This window comes from Apteryx mantelli, chromosome 1, assembly GCF_036417845.1.
Source record: "Apteryx mantelli isolate bAptMan1 chromosome 1, bAptMan1.hap1, whole genome shotgun sequence".
Taxonomy (NCBI): Eukaryota; Metazoa; Chordata; class Aves; order Apterygiformes; family Apterygidae; genus Apteryx; species Apteryx mantelli.
In genome coordinates, this window is record NC_089978.1 from 18,253,925 (window position 1) to 18,273,564 (window position 19,640).

Below are 19,640 nucleotides of genomic sequence, written 5' to 3' on the forward strand. Positions count from 1 at the left end.
TATATACCATGCAGTGACTCATATGTAATGTCACAAAAGAATGACAGAAAGGATAATGCCAAGGACATTACCTAAATCATTGACTCTTTAATATATAAATACATATAACAAATAGGTGTATACATATACAAATTTGTATAGAAATACATGTCTAATTTGTATTACATTGTACTACATTCTTTGATCACCGTATTTTAGTGAATTTCTGAATATCCAGGCAAAAGCAAATTGCTGTGTAAGTATGCTTTTGAAATGTCTTGTGACCTAATTTAAAAAAGGAATAAACAACTTGTGCTTCCTCCAAATATATTTTGATTGCAAAGTCTTCTTGTTAGAGACTTTTTCTGCATACATGCTGTGTACAGTACCTAGGACAATGAGGCCTCTGAGCACAGCATTATTTATGTAAATACAAACAATTATTGCTAGCAGGGTGCCTAAAATTTTATCCAGATTCTCTGTCATAGAGTATATTGTACAGGCCTATTTCATATTTCATGATAGTTGTCTCAGGATCAGAATAACCATTTTGATCCTGAAAATGAATTAACACCAGACTCTTCTGCTGAAAAAGGACTTGCTCATTTAAACTACTGTGGAGATGAAAGCTAAACAGTGAATATTAACATTTTCAGACAGAGATAGAACCTTAAAGAAACATTTTATCAAGTAATTACATACCTTTTTCTTGCCAGAGACATTCTTAAATTAAGCCACTGAGGTTTTTTTAAGTGTTCATTCAGTAATATACAAGTCATGATGCCATCATCAATAGAATGCTAAATGTAAGTCAAACTGGTATCTTGTAGAATATTTTTCCATAAATAAATGTTTCATGTCTATTTTATTAAAGTAAGGAAAAGTCTCTTCTTGTGACTGTCACGAATGTCTTTGAGAGACACTTCCACCCTCATGCTTCGGATAAGCACCAGCCCACAAAGGCAGCCTGGCGCTGGGGCAGGAGTCTCTGCAGGGCACATGGTACACATGAGCATTTGGCAACTTGTGCCCCTCTTCACTCTGCTGTAAGGTCTACATACAACTTCTCACAATGTTTTTTCTTGTAAACTTCCTGCAGTTTATAATTAAAGCAACTGTTTAACCACAGGCCTTGTAAAGACACCTGAGAATCAGAGAGATCATTGTCCTTGTGTCGTCTCCAGTATTAACAGCTCAGCAGGGAAACTCCTGCTGTCGCTTATGTCTGTGCAAACTGTCTCTCATGAAACCATCTCATAAGGGACGTGCAAATGTCCAGTTTCTTCAGTGGGAGTGTTCATTTACTTGTAATTAATTAGCCTGAGACTTGGCTCAATTGGTCTGGACCTTGATTAGCAGGTAACTTTAGCAGGTAAAGGAGTGCTGGTGTTGGCAGTGGTCAGCTCTCGTACATGAGGAGATCACACCACCAACTGCACAGCCCAGGGTCCTACACTGCAACTGCGATGTGTCTTGTTCTTTCTGGGTGTTAGTAGGCGTAACTTCAGTCCCGCTAAATAACACGACCGAAAACCAGCTATCTCTTTTCTCCACAATCCTTTCCCACTTTCTTTCCTGTTCCTTGAGAGCATCTCCAGCTGCAGTAGCAAGACCCCAGCCAGTACGACCAAGAGCTAGCGCAAAATGTGATAAAAGACTTGACATCTGTACCTGCACCTACAGACACGTAGCTATGAGCAAAGATATGTAGGTTTTATGACTGCAGCCTGGTCTCCTACACTTGAAAATCACCAGTGAAGGACCTGAGTGTGGTGTCTCCCTTTTGTGCCTCTTTAGAGCATATGCCTCAAGTATTGACTGTGGCCCACTGACTTTTTTGGAATGATGTTTCGACCCTCAGGTTGAAAAGACTGGACATTGCTACATTATGCAGACTGGAAAATTCAAACCTGCATGGTATCTCTTAAAGAAAAAAATATATTTGAGGTAATTCATAGTGTTTGAGATGCTCTATTGTGAAATAATGTCTTGTCACTCACATTGAAAAGGGCATGTAAGCAGAAGCCAAAACATATGAAAAATAGTAGTGGGCAGCAGTTTTTTCACAGTAGTTTTTGAGCAATAACCATAGAGTGCTGTTCCAAGCAGCAGTTGATAAGAAAATTCAAGATAAATTAAATAGTGTTGTATAGCTAGATGGATTATTGTCTCATACAACTTTTTCAAGAATAGATTTTAATTCCAAATACATCAGTAGAAACCTCAAGAAATATGGGGAAAGTGATGTTTTTCTGGTTTCACACCAGTACAACTGAAATCAGACTGTATCTTACAATTTCATTTTCAACTCAGATTTACAATCTAAAATGCCAAACATCCACACGTATGCTCTAAGAATTATAAAGCATTTTACAGCATTTTACATGTTTTCTATAGAACAGTTACTAGGTTCCCGCTTCTCACTGCTCTTGTAGAGGAAAAGTGTATCTTTTTTATTTTTGTGCCTTCCTTATGTTTTTGCAGCCAATTCCCACATCCGCAGCAGCTTTTTGGGATATTCTTTTACAAAATACTTTACCACTGGGGAAAGATTACAATAAAAGCTTCCCACCTCTCTGTTGACTGCTCTTCTTACCACGCTGCAAAGTGATTCTTCCTGTCTTTCTCTGCCTCAGTGAATATTTTAGTTTTGTTGACACTGTGGAGCTGCTCCAGATGGAGAGATCAAGACTAAATCCACCCAGGATGCCGCTGATCCTGGTGATCAGGGCACTGTGAGCCAGGGGCGTCAGGCAGCTGATGCAGAGCCCAGGGCTTTCTAGGAGGGGAGAGAGGAGTGTCTTGTGACCGCTGCTCTGCTGGGTAGCAGTTATGCAGACACTGAATCTTGCCTGCTGTTTCCTTTAATAGACATGCCCTAAACTGAAATATTCAGGAAATGTCCATTGTGATTAGGTGTCGTTTCCACATTTTCAAAACCTTTGTCATTTTTCTTTTGGCCGGTCCTATGCAGAAAAACTCACTGGTGTTCATTAAGACTTGGGATGTCAGCAAAGTGCACTTTCCTGTGAATAAACAACTGTTCAGGGAAAGAAAAATACCCAACTGTAAAGTGAACAAAGTTCTTAAAACTGTTTACTTTCAAAATGGTCAGTGCAAGAGCCATAGTAAAATGAAACGTCACAGGCACTTAATTTTTATGGAGCAGTTATTGACCGGTCACTGTGTTCATTTTCAGACATTAATACCAAGGTCAGTTAAAACTAACCAGAGCGCAGATCAACATATATTTAATAGGAGAAACTTGCCAGGATTATATTATAATTTTCTGTCCTGGCCTCTTTTCAGATGCAGCAATCACAGCTTTTAACGTCCACATTCCTTTTCCTGTTATCTTTGTTGTTATACCTTGCCCATTTCCATGGTTCCCATGAACTGTCAGTTCCTACAGCTGAAATTTAATTTGGATCATTAAATATATTCATTCTACCAAAGCTTTGAACATGAGTTTATGATTACTTCTTGGAATATAGCTTGCCTCAGTGGGACGTAATAAATTAGTCTAATCATATGGTGAGTACTTCATCCTGTGTTTGTTCCAGCTAGGAACTGAAATTGTCTCTGTAATTGTATGCAAATCCCTTCACCAGAATAATAAAAGCTATGTGTAGCTGCCCATCCTCCATAAGAGAAGTAGAAAAGTAACCTAACTTTTAATTCTACGTAAATGAAAAAATGTGTCTTTATATATAAAATACAAAATAGAATAATTTAAATTAAAGTGTGTGTTTGTGTGTGTGTAGCAAATAGATATTTTGCTAATATTGTAGGCTGTATCATTTATGCCAATTAGCCCTGCTTGTTTAAATATACACAATACTATGTTAATAATATTCATGGTATTGAACCTGCGGAATAATATTGGAATTTTTCATTTTAAACATGCATACCACTTCACAATATTTGTTCTTAAGAAATAATTCCATGTACTGATTATTTCTGATTTCATTTTATCAAAATCTAGAATAGTAGGGGCAGAAAACAAGTTTACAAAATTTAAGACTGTTAACATTTTGTCCTCCATTGCATTAAATTTAAAAGAATCCAGATAAAAGTAATGCTAAACTTTGCCAGGCCAATACCTGTCACAGATTTTTGTAAGACCAGCTATTAGAAATATATATTTACATGATTTACTTTTCATTAATCAGTTTATTGACCTTTTTCAGACTGAAAATTTTGATTTTTTCATAAATATTTCGTAAGTTATGTGTGGCGCTTCTGGGTTCTGTTGTTGGTGGGGTTTTTGATTGGTTAGTAGGTTGTTTGTTGTATTTTGTATTTTTGTGGTGAAAATAAGTAGTGGTGATGATTAGTGGCATTGTATCATTGCCAGCAGTTCTTCTGCAACAATCCTGGCATCCCAAAAGGCTCCCATGCTCCTTTAGCCATGCTTCTTTTCTTCATAAGCGTTTCACAACCTGCAGTCTAACAATGTGCGTGAGAAGTAAACATATCCTTCAGAAATTCACCCAGTCTTGATCTAAACATATCAAGGTATAGAGAATCTGACACAAGTCTTGTATAATATATATTGTGGTTAAATACCTTCCTCAGTGACATTAGATTGCATTTTATTCCCCATAACAACATTCCTCATGTACATATACAAATACTGGATTTGAGTCCAAATATTAAAGAGATATGATTTTTTTTTCTTGCAAAAATACATAGACATCCTTACCACTTGTATGTAACCTTCTTCTAAGGCAATTTAAAATCTGAGCATGGGATTCATTGATACTAATTTAGATACACAGAAGTTAAACTCTAAGTTTGAGGTAATCATTACACACTCCTTTCACAGTCGTAGAGAGAAACAGGTAGTCCAAGGGGAATTTGTTCTCACCTGAAGATACATGAGACAGATGAAAAGAGGTTATATGACTTGTCTTCTGAGTGTGCCTGTTTCCCTCCACTGCCTGTAAAAGCAGACTGGAGCAACTAGCTCAGCCACAGTCATCCAACTTTCAGGTGAGATAAATCCTGCTGTAAGTTTTTTACTCCAAGGCATATGGACCTCGAACCATTCATTCCTGAGTTGCTTCTCTGAACTCTGTCAAATATTTTAGCATTAATTTTTAAAATGTGGACACTGAAAATAGATCTAATTATGTAGTATTAGTTCAATGTCCTGTATGAAGATCATATCACTCTTCTTCCTCTTCCTGTTTCTCTATTTAAATATCTAAACGTTACATTAGCTCTCATAGCAACACAGGAAAAGATAGTTCTCTCTATCTATGACTGAAAAAGCAATATTTGTGGAAACATGCAAACGAGGGAAGGTTTTTAAGTGTCTCTTGCCCCATCAGTTGTTTTCAGAGAACAGGTAGAAGAGAGTAAAGGGCATGAAATAATCTCTTATTGTTGTTCATTTTCCTCCTTTAGAAATTCTGTTACTTCTTTGCACACTGTATTGCACAGCCTCATATGAAGTTTGTGTATGTGTGTGTATATGTATATATTTATATGTACATATACACACACATATATGTACGTATATGAGTATGTTTGTAATCTTGGAGTATTTCAAAGAGCTTGTTAAAATATTTTTCTCACAAACTTTTTTTTGTTGTTGTAAGAGTTTGTTCTTTTTAAGAAACTCATATTCTAATACCTTTTCATAATTTACTTGGGAGTGATGTTTGCAGTCTCTCAACTGAAGTGCCTGGGAGATGCAAGATTATTCAGCATCACTACACTTCAGTAAAAGTCACCATATGAAATCTTTGGAGGTTGCCCTAATTGTTGCTCCATTCCAAAAAGAAAGAATCAAGTCTTAATTCTGGTCTGCATCAGAGCAGAGAGTTACTTTTAGGAACTGGAAGAAAATCATAGATCATTAGGCTTATCTCCAAACTGTTAGTTCTTTTGTTTTCTTTAATCATTATTTAATAAATTTATGGTCTATGTGTCAGTTTAAAAGAAATAGTATGACAGAATTATTTCAATCAAAAGGTGACCATATTATAATCATAGCATTCAAATTTTTAAAGCCTGTCTTCCAAGGACATGTTACATCTTTTTGAAAAAGTTAAATACATGAGAATATAAATTTCAAAGAGATCTTAACACTTAACTGAAATTTATAATCAGAAATAATGTGCCTAGGATCTACAGATAGGAATTATGGAAGGAATAAGGACTATAAATCAGTTGGTGTGTAGCCACCCATAAATATGGACATGGCCACATTTGCGCAGAGATAGAATTAAGGTTGTCTCTCTCTCAAAATGAATACTTCTTAGTGTGAGTGCCTGTTGTTTCAGTCTGAAGGTTGTTCTTGCGATTTTCTCATATGTGTGAATTAGAAATGGCACTGCATTTATGCCGATAGGCAGAGATTGTCAGGTACTTTATATTAAAAGACAGTTTTCTAATAAATTCTTGCAGAAAAGAGACAGAAGTTCTGCCATCAAGATCCTCATTTAGTGCCCACAGTCAGTTCTTTCCTAGGGCACAGTGTATCTTATGGATGGACAGAGGCAGGTGCCTTATAGGAAAAAATAGTGTGACATGTAATTAAAGGCAGTGTCATGGTACATTAATTAAAATACTTTAGGGTAAGGCTAATTTTAAGATATACTAGCTCTCGAGTGTTTCAGCTTGCAGTTTTAATATTCTTTAATATAGTTCTTTTGGATGTTATTCGCACAAAGGTCAGAATACAGTGTTATACCATCACAGGGAAAAAAATTCCTAATAAATTCTGCCTAGAGAAGTAATTTATTGGGATGCTAACAATTTCTGGAAAAAAGCTATGCATGAGCAAAGATGTTGTTTAAGACATGTTTTATTAGTATCAGTATTACAAACTATAGATTTTAGTGAAATAAAGAATTTTGGCTTTAAGGTATTGCACAAAAGGACAAAACTTTAAGCCACAAAATATAAATGGTAAGGAACATTTAGGACTAAGCTGGGTATTTTTGTCAAATAAGTAATAATAATAATAATAACAACAACAAAGATCATAAGCTAAGTATTTGAACATAGTGTTTTCTTACTTCCAAAATAAGTTCACTTTTTTCTTTTTCTCTCACCTTTTTTAAAATGTTGATACACATTAGCCCTAATGATAGACTTAGGATGATGCATCAGAGAACTGGATATCCAGAGAGAACAGGTAGCTTCTACAGTTATTTTAAAATGTTGGTCTAACAGAGAGTTAGCCTAGCAGCTTAGACTTTTTTTTTGGTCAGTCTTTTCATGACCTAATTGCTGTTTTTTAAGGTAATAGTTTGTGTGCGTTATCATTTTCTGTTAATTCTGTAATTATATACAGATTCTGACTTAGCATTCAAAGTTCCGTAGAAAGAATTTGCTAAAAAATGCCACCTCTGTTGCTGCTTTGTTGCTGCTACAAGAGCTGAAGACTTCTCACCTGAATCATTTTTAGCTAAACCTTTTGGCATAGCTAAAGAATAAACACTTAGATAAAAGCAAAGAGAAAATGCTAACAACATACATAAATAATTGTGATTTTGGCATGCATCTGTAAGTATGCTCAGATGTATTCATCTCTGTGTCTATTTGTTGTAAGAAAGGTTACTGGACTTTGATCTTACAGTTTCAGACTGAAGGCATTTACTGAAGTGAGAAAGGAAACGGTATCTGAGAGCTGGAAAAGAGCATGAGGCAAACAATTAGAAAGCCTTCAAAAAAACAGGGGTCTTCTTCAGTCCCTCTCAAGTTTCCACTCATCCTTTATCATTTGATATTTTGATGCAACACCTTTACAGCATATTTCATATGAAGGTTACAGACTCTGAAATGCAAAGAAGGGTGAAAATCTTGCTGCAGAGTGGTTGTAGCATAAATGGGATCCGACATCATCTGAATCTTTGATCATGAATTCCCACTGCAGTGTAAGCCAAACCACCTTCCATATGCCCACTGAAAGCGCGCGTCGCTGTTCAGTTGAAGGCTTGGGTTTTTTTAATGTTTGTGGCTGCAATTTATGGTCAGTATTTTCTTGTGGCTGTATGTCCCTCTCAGGAGAAATGGATTATTAAATTTTACAGGTGCAGCAGTTGTACCTGCACAAATCTCTGCAGGATTAAGGGAGATCAGGACAGAAAGTCTGACCATAGACCACTAATAGAGTTTATTTCAGATATGTATCATATCACTGAGGAATTATTCAAGGTCGTAGATCTCAGGGATGCAGAAAACAAACTTAAGGTTGTGAAGCTTAGGGTGCTACCTCAGATCATATGGATAATGTCCTTTATTGTCATACATTTTGAAATCTGTGAAACAAAATAGCTGTAAAGGAGATGGATAAACTGGACCCATTAATTACCCAGCTTTGTTTCAGACTCATCTGTAAGAATGTATGTAAAATTATTCTGATCACTGACAGTATGGATGACTTAATTCGCAACCTACATCATAATATATTTATTTGAAAGTACGTGGAATTTAGAAAGCTAAGTAAACACAAATATGCTTTTTTTTCAAAAACAAACCATGCTAGATCAAGCATATTTCCTTTTATTACAAAGTAACAGATTTTATCAACCTTAGAAAAAATAGTTATCTCCTTTTAGTAGGATTTTTTACACAGTTTGCCTGAAGTTTTGCTAAATGAGCTAAGGAAATTTGGTCTTGATGAAATTGCTGCAAGATAAATAAAACACTGGTCACACATTTGGACTCAGAAAGAAGTAATCAAGGTTCACTGTCAAATAAGGAGATAATGAGTAGTGATCTGTTCTGGTTGCAGTTTTTGCCAATATCTTTGTTAATGACATGGGTGAAGAAATAGAGAATACATTTGTTAAACTTGCAGATGAAAAAAAGTTAAAAGGACTGTGCATACTCTGGAGTACATTTTTTAAATATATCATATTTTGAGCAGTGCAGTTCAGGAAAAATGTGGATCAATTACAACATATCCAGAGGAAAGCAAGGAAGATTGTCAGAATACAGACTAAAACACATTCCACAGGGAAAAACATGAAACCTGAAAGAATCAGGTTTCAGCATGTGAAGAGCAGACAGAAAATAAATAAAGCAGTCTTCTGTTATGTAAAAGATTTCTTTAAAGAGGAAGGGAACAAATTGTTCTCCAGGTCTACTAGAGAGAGGACAAGAATGAGTGGGTTTAAATTGTGCCGGGGGACATCTAGGTTAGACTTTAGGAAACATCTCCTAATGATGAGGATATTTAAGCAATGAATATATTACCTAGGAAGTTACAGATTCCTCTTTAGAGGTTTTTAAGGACAAAGAAAGATACCTGTCTAGAATGTTTTAAATATAATTTGTCTGTTTTAAGGATGGAGAAACAGAGAGGAATAGCTGGGATTATTTCTTGAACTCCCTGTTTTAATTTCCAGTCTTTGTGTCATTCTGTGAACTAGGCCTGAGAACAATGCAGAACACACCACTAGTTCTAACTTTCAGTCTGTCATCTAAACTGGCTGTTTTGTTTGAACTTTTTGTTGAAGGTTCTGTCTGATTCCAAATACAGGGAAAATCAGGCAGGTGAATGAGTTAGCATATGTTCTAAATCTTACTGATTTTGTCTGAGTTCTAAAAGCTGTATACTGACCAGAAATTTGAAACAAACCGTATGTTCATAAAAATGTATCAGTCATGAAGAAAAGAACTCAAATACTCTTAAGTTTGGGCAATAATGGTCATAATTACTGGGTGAATGTAAAGTCATGCCTCACTCATTCACTATCTATCTTATATGGTTTTCATCACAGTAGTATCTGGATTCACCTCACCAAACTTTGGCTACCTGAACAGTAGGTGTTTTGGCTAAGCCTGATGTCTAGGCTCTTTCTGTAGTCTTTGGAGAGAGAGAAAAGCACCTCTGAGATAGATCTAAGACAAAAAAAAAAAAATCACTTTTTTTGGGATATCTGTCTTTCGTTTGAAAGCTTGGATGATTAACTTAGACACCTACCTTAAAGACAGCTAGAGTTGTGACATGAATCCAATCCTGAATGTCAAGTATATTGGTTTATCCATACCAAATGATTTGATCATTTATTCCCCATTTCTGCTAAGTGTTGGATTTATAACAAATGCACTTCTTCTATGGATCCTGGTATGAATTCCAACAGAGTAAAGTAACCTTCATAAAGTAGCTCCAGCATTTCAGTCTCTGTGGCTATTGGGATCATATCTATAGCTAGTCTTCAGAGTGGGATCAGTTTCTGTTTTGAAGTTATATGGACCAGAAGGGGAAGAAAATAAATTTGCTTTTCAGTAACATGCACTATATTACGCCCATCTTTGGACAAGACTCATGTTCATCACAGATGTTTTCTACTTCTGGGGCCATATCAGAAATATATTGCATGTGCTTTTTCCTGTCCACTTGTGGCAGTCTACACTGCCAGTTTGCTAGCCAGAATAAAATAAGGTAATAATATGTAAATTTTGCACCCTGTGCATCATACAAACTTAACAATAAGTTAATTCCTGCACAATAGTTCCAAAATTTGAGTTATTACAGAGAGCGTTGCTATATGGAACAAGTAGCCACTTCAACAGCTGTCTCCTGGCAAAACTATTTGAAATGATTGCATGCTCTTGGAGAGGTGAGAAAAAAGGATTTCCAGAATGAAAAAGTTGCTGTAAGCTATTGGAATTTTAACTATAACACTATAATTGATCACTGAAATTCTTCTGGTGAAAGCAAACACGGGAGAGGAGAGGAGAGGAGAGGAGAGGAGAGGAGAGGAGAGGAGAGGAGAGGAGAGGAGAGGAGAGGAGAGGAGAGGAGAGGAGGGAAAGGGGAAGGTGAAAGAGAAAAGAAGCCAACCATGTGCATCTAGCAGAAAAATAAATCAAGAAAATGCTCCTCTGATCTCTTCAGTTTATTCTGAACACACTGAGGAGATTTAGATATCAGATTTTACTTTCCATTTAAATGGAAATAAATAAAATTAAGCTATTCACTGCTGAAATGAAATTTGACGGGAGAAAGCCTGGTTGGTACAAGAAAAGATAAATAAAAAGACCTGAGGAGCCGTTAAACTTTAAAATCAAAAAGATCACTCATTATTTCAGCCACTTGCTATATTTATGTGTGTGTCTGTGTGTGTGGACTCCAACCATGGCTTAGAATGGCTGGCAGTGTTGCAGTGACTTAAGAAGCGTCCTGAGATCCTGAAACCCTGGACTTATCATGTTTCCTTAAATACCAAACTTGCTCGAGTGTTTTACACACTTCGGCCTTCAGAAGACATACCTAAATCTCTCTAAAGAACTACTGATCTTCTCTCTCTAAACAAATGTAATACCAGGTACATATACGGCATTGTTTCTCTGCAGCTGCTGCATTTTGTGATGGAAAAAATGCCTGTCCACTGTGAAGTGAGGGAAGTAGGCTTAAAAAAAATTATGAGAGGGTTTTTTTTTGTAAAGTGCTTAGTTGTAGTATCAATCGAAATAGGTAGATAAACTTGTGGATATTCCAGGGGTGGGCAAGCTCTATTTTTACAGGAAAAGAGGAAAATACCTCTCCATTTTCATACTCCCCTTCCCCCAGTGATGATTTTGTGGTATCTCTTTTGGAAAAAAACAGCAGTTTGTTAGATCACCACAATTACACTTCACCAGAAAAAGGAAAAGCAAGGTGGGAAGGAAGCAAGAAAATAAAATCTTTGCAGACTTTTCCTGCCTCAAGTTTGATTCCATAGTAATTGAAGTGGAATTGCTATTACTGGTTGCTAAACAGTTGTCAATAGTATCTGCATTTAAGCAATGACCCCCCCAAAAAAGCAGTTGGCAGACATTTTATTCCATGTCATTTGTGGAAAATTCCACAGAACCCCGTAGCCTTACTAAAAAAAAGAAGAATCCATTCTTACATGTAGCATTCTTGCATTTAGGAAGGGCTTTATGTGTGTTTTCAGGCAATTATATTGGTACTATGTCTTGTTCATAGATTTGCTAATTTAAAAAGTATCCTGAAAGAACCACTAGTTCATTGACACAGACCACCAGGTTTCAACTGGTTATGTGTGGGCCCAATACTCTATATTTTCTGCTGAATCTTTTATCTGCATTTCAAGGATGAATTAGTGTGACGCACCACTAGAGTTGCATCTGGGATTCTTTCGGATTCCGGGGTTAGTTGCACTGAACTCAAGAGATCATCATTCGTCAAGTATAAGAATTTATTAGAGCAAAGCAGTTCTATACATATGGCGGAACTGGACAACACTTAAACAATTAACACCAGACAGTCTACAAGTATAACAAAGCTAAAATATATAGTGAAGAACTGAAAATAGAATACACATGTCAGAGCTCTATGGTTAAACCACAGATGCATGGTACAATGACCGTTCTCGGACGCATGGTACAATGACCACTCTCACCCTTTCCCTATCCTTATGGGCCACCCCTCTGGTATAGTCCAGAACTTTTCCATATAAGCAAATAATAAAATTATATTTTGGAAAGTGAAAAACATATGGATTATATAGCTCAGCTGATGTGATTTAGCCTTACTTTTTTAGTTTGCTTTATGCAACAAATAATATTTCACAATAAATGGGATGGAATATATTCATATCATGAAATCTCCACAAAGTACATCATCTTGCCCGGAGAGGTTGTGGAGTCTCCATTCCTGGAGATATTCCAAACCTGACTGGAGAGGGTCCTGAGTGACCTGCTCTAGCTGACCCTGCATGAGCAGGGGGCCTGAACCGGATGATCTCCAGAGGTACTTTCCCACCCCAAATATTCTGTGATTCATCTATGTAGTAGTATAACTGAAGATTCACAGGGAAGTTGGATCTAAAATCAAATAACCAGAAAATAACTACCTTTTAGATGATAAGTATAAGATTCACCTCTGCTGTATTTACTTGGGCAAACACCTTTTTGAAGTTTGAGAGTTTTGTTTAAATAGAGACACTGCACTCCGTTTCTTTATTGGTAGAATTACCCCATGCTAGTTTCGGGGGGGGGGGGGTGCGGTTTGCAGCACTATAGACAACTCATTTTTTTCCTGATAGTTGTAACCAATTATTTTGGACAAATGTGCGTACTCCTCAGCATGTCTGAGTTTTATTCCAACTGAGCCTGTGAATGCTGTCAATTATTCGGCTTAAACTCCACCCTTGTCAGTCTATGATATTAAAAATTGTACCTACATGCAGAGTGCATGATATGCCAACAGTTACATGCAAAGGGATTCTGAATTCTGCATTAAAGAAGGTCCTCTGATGGAGAAGTTGCACAGTACCCAGTTGACTACAGTTTAGCTGTATTATGCTATATGTGAAAGACATCCCAACACAAAAATACGTGCCTGAGTGCCAACTACTGACAAGAAGCTACAGAAGCCTGAAATGCCTAAATGAAGGCAGCTGCTAATGAAATATGGCAAGTTAAACCTTGATCCAAGGTAGAAGAAAAGCTTTTCTGTGTGTTTGTCTGATACTTGTCATGCTTTATGCTGGATAAATTCCTGGTTTGATCAAAACACATCTTAGTAAAGTTGTCCAAACTAAATAAGAAAGGAATGAGAAGATGTCAATTGCTGTTTCAAACACCATTCATTCAGAATCAAAGAAAATGTTAATTTGTGTCAGGAAGCTGAATTAAGTAAATGTTGACTGTCTTTGTAGCAAGGATCAAGTCAAAGCTACAGTGTAAATGATGCAGGAACACATATAACACTGGAGTAGTTTTAATGTACATCTATATATGGAGATGAATAGGAAATGAAGCAAGAAATACAATGTTTGGGAAAGAATCTAGTCATGATTTGCGGAGATAATTACAGGCAAAAAGGAGATTGAATATAGCAACAGGAAAAGCAGAATAATTATGCAGCAATTAACAGGAAAGCTGTATGGTTCTTTGAAAAAAAATAACAGACATCAGGTTAAAAATGTATGCTGAGTACAGAAATGTTTTAATAGTCAACACATCAAGTATTTGAGTTCATTTCCTAGGATAAAAAGCTGTTTCATAAAATGAATGTCTCATTTATAGGATAAAATATATTGTGTATTCTTTATAAATGTGTATATTTCCATTTTACATGTGTCATCTGAATTTGAGAAAAAACTAATAAATGTTCATTTCATAGTATAGGTGTTTAGTGTCATAATGGTAAGGAGAAAGAGATTTTAAGTTAACAATAGAAGGACTGCCTAGGTCATAGGAGCTAATAACTATTATTTGCAGTTGAGTTAGTTTCTGATGTGTCCTGTAATCTTCACATTCTGAGGAAACGATCATCTGCTTTTATGTCATTGGAGGCAAATCCATTTTTGGTGGTTTTGTAGGTCTTCTGATATTTTATTAGTTGGCAACAGCACACTCATAAATACTCTTTCCATTTCTGAAATGTAACTTGCACATGTTCCTCTTGCAATTTGTGGGGATTTCAGGTAGTGCTTTTTATGTGGAAGCTGTCCTGCAGTGGGATCTTCAAGCACATTAAAATGACAGCTAGGGATCACTACACAGAGGTGCAGAGCATGGGACCCTCCTAAAGGGAGAAAGGAGCCACCACTGTGAATCCATATCATTACAGAGTAGTTTTCAAGAGGTGCAATCTTTCATTTAAAACTATTGTGAAAAATTCAGCTAGATAACAAGTAATAAGCCAAGATACACTGGGGGGGAGGGGGACCATGTCTGAACTCTGTCATTTGTATCACCAAGTCATCTACAAACAGTTTTGTCTTTCTTGAACAGTAGTTCTGAATGTGAGCTGTGGGATCATCGTTTTCAACAAATTCCATTTACTCTAGGTAAAAGATAGAAAAGTAAATAGCCCCTGCTTCAGGAACTGACTGGGAAAGTTGCTTCTCTTACCCTACAAGGGGAAGCTGTCCTCTGATAAGTCACAGATTCCTCTCTTTCCACAAATATACTGCCCACGTCCATTAGAATAAATTAGGTTGGGATCCAGCTGAAGGGCTCATAGGCCAGGGCACCCTGGGACTGAGGGGAGGGAGGCCAGCCCTGTAGTTTCAGATGGAGACATTAGAGAAGATGCTGCCTTTCCCTTCTGTGAATGGGCTCAGAGATGACAAGGGGGGCACTGGAAAAATAAGAGCAAAATTCCTGGGCACTGAAAAAATAAGAGGAAAATTCCTGCCAATACTAATAATTAATGTTTCTATAGTGCCCTTCATTCTTTGACCTCTAATCACTTTGCATATGTTAATTGAAGCTGCATAGGATCTCTGAACTAGGTTAATATAATTTCTAATCATCTATAATTTCTATTCATCTATACTGATGTATCTATATATCTATACATAAAGAGAAAGATAAAAATCCATGAAAAAAATCTAATTAAAAAGCATTAAAAGCTTCTTTGATTTAGTGTTATAAAAAAACAAAATGCAAAGCATCTGAAGGTCTAACATACTATTTTTCTAGTATATAAATACCTCTGGTTAATAAGTTGACTCAGATTTTTTCTTTGCTGTGTCATGAGAAATGCCTGAGTACAGAAACCTCTGCTTCCTGTGGACAGAGGCAAAATCAGTCTGGGAGCCGACTGGCTGATTGGAGGAGTTCATGTCTATAATTCATATGTGGATTATTCATAAAAGTAAGTATCATTCCAAGGATTCTGATAATAACAATTGTAATTTTCATTAATTAAAATACTGTGTGCTGAGCATGGCTAGTAACACAGGCAGGGCAAGAAACTGTCTCTTATTTCCCTCCCTGCAGTAGCAAGTATTAAGAGACATTGACTAAGAACAATTCCTATTCATAAAATGCAATGATTGCGTTACTAGTGTACTGTATCCTTTTTTTTTTTTTTTTTTTTTAGGTTATTCAATACTTCAAGCTATTATGGAGAAAGCAGGACAAAATAGCTGGCAAGTCAGTGCCATCTGTGTGGAGAATTTTAATGATGCCAGCTACAGGCGGCTTTTAGAAGACCTGGACCGAAGACAAGAAAAGAAATTTGTAATAGACTGTGAAATAGAGAGGCTTCAGAATCTTTTAGAACAGGTAATACCTGCTTTTAATGTCACTGTAAATACATTACCAAAACTCCAAAAGAGCTACCGCTGTGCATTGCCTTCCGTTTATTTTCTTGATGGAAATGAGATTGCCTGCTTTTTCCTTTTTTTTTTCTTTGTGGGTCTATATTTTTATGTCCACTTGCTTGCTCTTTTCACCTACCAATAAAGCTCCTGTGGTACCAGCCAGTGCATTGGCACCATGAGCTACCCCTGTCCCACCAGTGGCAAGTCCTGGGCAGAGAGTTCTAGCCCTCATATATAGTCCCACATTGCAACACTTCCATGCATGATAAACCTGGCGTCAGGGTCTATGGGTTGGCAGAGCAACCCAGCTTTGCTGATTTACCAAGATACCCTCAGTCTGTACCTTTATGGGGGAAGGGCTCTGTTTTGTTTGAGAGAAAAAAAAGTCTGCTTATTTGAATCCAGGATTACTTTCTGTTCTCCAAATAGCACAGGCTATGTATTTCTAGCCATCAAATGTGTTAAAATTGTTATTACACATATTTAAACTGAGAGTTATATTACCTTAGCAGAGTATTTATGGATCTGAAGAACAGTAAAATAAAGATGCTATTGAACTGGGAAGGAAGGTCAGGTTTTCCATCAGTTATTAATGGAAGCCTACTGTTATGTTAAGGCAAGACTTGGGCCAGACTGACTGGCTTGCACTGGGTAGTACTGATACCGGTACTGCATTTTGTGCAAAATGAATAAAAAATGCTGCTGCTTTGATGTGGAAAATGTGTCGGCATATAGTACTTATGTGTGAGGTCTTCCTTAAATGATGGAAAAAATAATGGTTTGAAAGGAGCATTTTGTTAAATGATAGTAAAATAAGTGAGGGTTTTGAATTCTATCTGCCTCTCGTATGATCCCATATATTATGTTAAGTGTTGAAAGTGCCCCGTTCAGTACCTACAGCTGCTGCAAGAGAATTACAGGGAATGAATGCCATCTAGTGGTGGTAAATCCTCTTCCACGGCACTACCTAACTTCTCTTTGCTAGAGTATTAGAAATTTCTAAAGATTTTATTGCAAAAACATTCATGATGCATCTGCTACTAAAGTCATGGAAATATAAAATGTCATTTGTGATACAAAATTGCATAAAATGATACTTTATAGAAATATATACATCAACTTGTTTTTACTGTCTGAAAAAGGAAACTGAGCATTAACTGAGCTGATTTAATAAGGATTATTTCTATGGCTGTTACCAAGTGAAAAATAGATGATGGACGGTATTGCTATATATATATTCATTTGGGCATTTTTTTTTTTACTGTGAAAGTCATTGTGTTTTATACACACTTTCCATAGCTTATAATGAAACCCTCCTCCAGTTCAGCCTGTGTAATACAGAACACCCATTTGGGGGTCTTTTAAAATATATTTAGGAAAATATTATTTCCATCAGTTCTGAATGTATGTAACATTTTTCTTTTCAAACACATAACTGTAGCTTACTGTAGCCATAAGTCTTGGAGTGGAGCCACCTTCATAAGTCTCAAAAAGAGCTCATCCAGTACGTGTTTTGATCTCACTGATCTCAGCTGTACATTTTATTTGCTTCCAGGAATTGCTGCTCATTTTCTTTGCAGATTGGCATCTGCATTCCTTTTTAGAATAACCTGTACTCTTTGTTTGGATCCTGCACAACTGATTTTAATATTGATTTTAATGGGATAAGCTTTTGATCTTCTCTGGCTTCGTACAGGTCTGGATTTTGCCCACCTAAAATAGGCACTTAACACAGGCACTGCAAGTCATAAAACTTCAGTGCCTGATCTCAACAGAATGAATCAGACCGTGCAAGTTTGGCTGCAGGACAATCCCAAAAGCTGATTGAGGCTTGTCTCTCCCTTAACTGTAAAGAGAGAGTCTAGGGAAGGAGCTAGACCTGACTTGCGACATAGCTGTGTCTTAACTAGTCACACAAGCACTTTTAGGAAGTGATTCATTTGAACACCATCTAATTGTGAATGGAATGAATTTTACTCAGGAGATGAGCTGTTCCACATTCTGTATTTGTTTTGACGTTTATTCACACCCAAGTGTAAGACTTTACACTTGACCTTATTAAATTGCAACTTACATATTTCAGAATATTTCTGTAATTTGTCTGAGTCATTTGAATTCTATTATTCTCCCCCAACATCCCCAAAACCCCTCTCCATCCTTCCTGTACAAAAAGGAATGACATCGTTGCCAGACTAGACAAAATACTCAAGAGAGGCTCAGCTTTACTGTCCAGTGAGACGGTCCCTCTCTTCCTCAGCCAGCTCACTTGCAAGTAGGCCTGGGGTGCTGTGCTTAGCCACTGGTTTGGGGATCCAAAATAAAAGCATTCTGCCTGCAGAGATCAAGTGTGGCTTAGGGGTGAGCACTCAGAAACGTCCTCTGAGACAAAAACATTTACAATCTGCCAAAAATGGGAGTGAGGCAAAAAGAGTCTGTTCCAATGTAGAAAATTCAAAATAGCTGTCATTTAAAAAACATCAATCAAATCAATTAAATGATTTTTCATTTTGCATGGGGGCTTTAATAACCTGCAACTGACAGGTAAGGTGGCTTCACAAATGGACTAAAAATTGGAGAGCTCTTCCCTGCATACACAGAGGAATTGATTAAGCTTCAGTGGCTCTAATTAACTCAACTTCTTTTCTGCCTAGTTCTTCCTTAATTGAGAACCTAAGTTGTGACTATACTGTAATACTTTGCAATGTACAAGTAAATGTTCTGCAGAACATTTAGGATAAGTAATTAAATTTCAGTAATGAGACCGTAACTCAAAGTACTTTGCCCTTAAGTCCATGTTAATGAAGGGAGAGAAACTGGCTTGTGGGTTTCTTCTCAGTAGTGACTGCCCATATACACACTCATGCTTCTCATGACTGTGGACCTCAAGCAGCCAAGACCGGAAAATTTTCCTCTAGCCTTGTTCAGAGGGTGAGCGCATGCCCTGCTCCCCTGCCCATGTCTTGTGCCCACGTATCTGACCTAGTGCATTCTGTGCGCTCTCTTCTTCTAGCTGCCGAGGTGAGAAAAGCAGTACCTGCTGTTTCCTCCCTTCTTGTGCAGCTTTAGTCTTACCATTTTCTATTTACATTGTGTCTCTTGTATTTTTCTTAGTTCATCATTTTTTTCTCCTGTATTTTCTCCTCTCTCATTTCATTTCCCTGAGAGCAAACATACCAGCCCATGTTGTGCCTTGGAGCATGTAGAACCTGCCTCCACATTCAGTACTGGAGGCTTGTCCTCAGATAAAATTTCTTTTCTGGAACTGCATGGTGTGTCTGAAATACAGATTCCATCTGTGCACAACCTGTGATGTGCATTTTTCATCACCTGATGTTCCCTTCAGATTTTTATGTTGCTGTGGCAAGACTCATGTTTTGGGGGCAAGAGCCAAATCTTTACTCCTTTTAAGTGTGAAGCATGGAGAGATGAAGTTCCATTTTCAGATTTCCTTTCTAGAAAGGAGCAGTAAGGCCTGCGTTAAATTCAGTAGATGCTTTTGGCCCGGCCACAAGTATTTATCATCCTGTTTGCTTGAATGGCCCACTACTGTCTTGACAGAAAAAGTTTCAGATCTTACCTCTCAAGGCTATGCCAAGACTCAAAAGGTCATGACGATTTTCTCAGTAA

At 37.0% G+C, this 19,640-nt stretch overlaps 1 protein-coding gene across 1 annotated transcript in view; it reads left to right on the top strand.

The window, feature by feature from the left end:
- Positions 1-19,640, top strand: part of GRIA4 (glutamate ionotropic receptor AMPA type subunit 4) — a 240,939-nt gene that overhangs the window by 126,875 nt on the left and 94,424 nt on the right. The window contains exon 4 of the mRNA XM_067289632.1: positions 15,791-15,975. Within this exon, the coding sequence (XP_067145733.1) occupies positions 15,791-15,975 (185 nt within the window). The remainder of the gene's footprint in view (positions 1-15,790; positions 15,976-19,640) is intronic.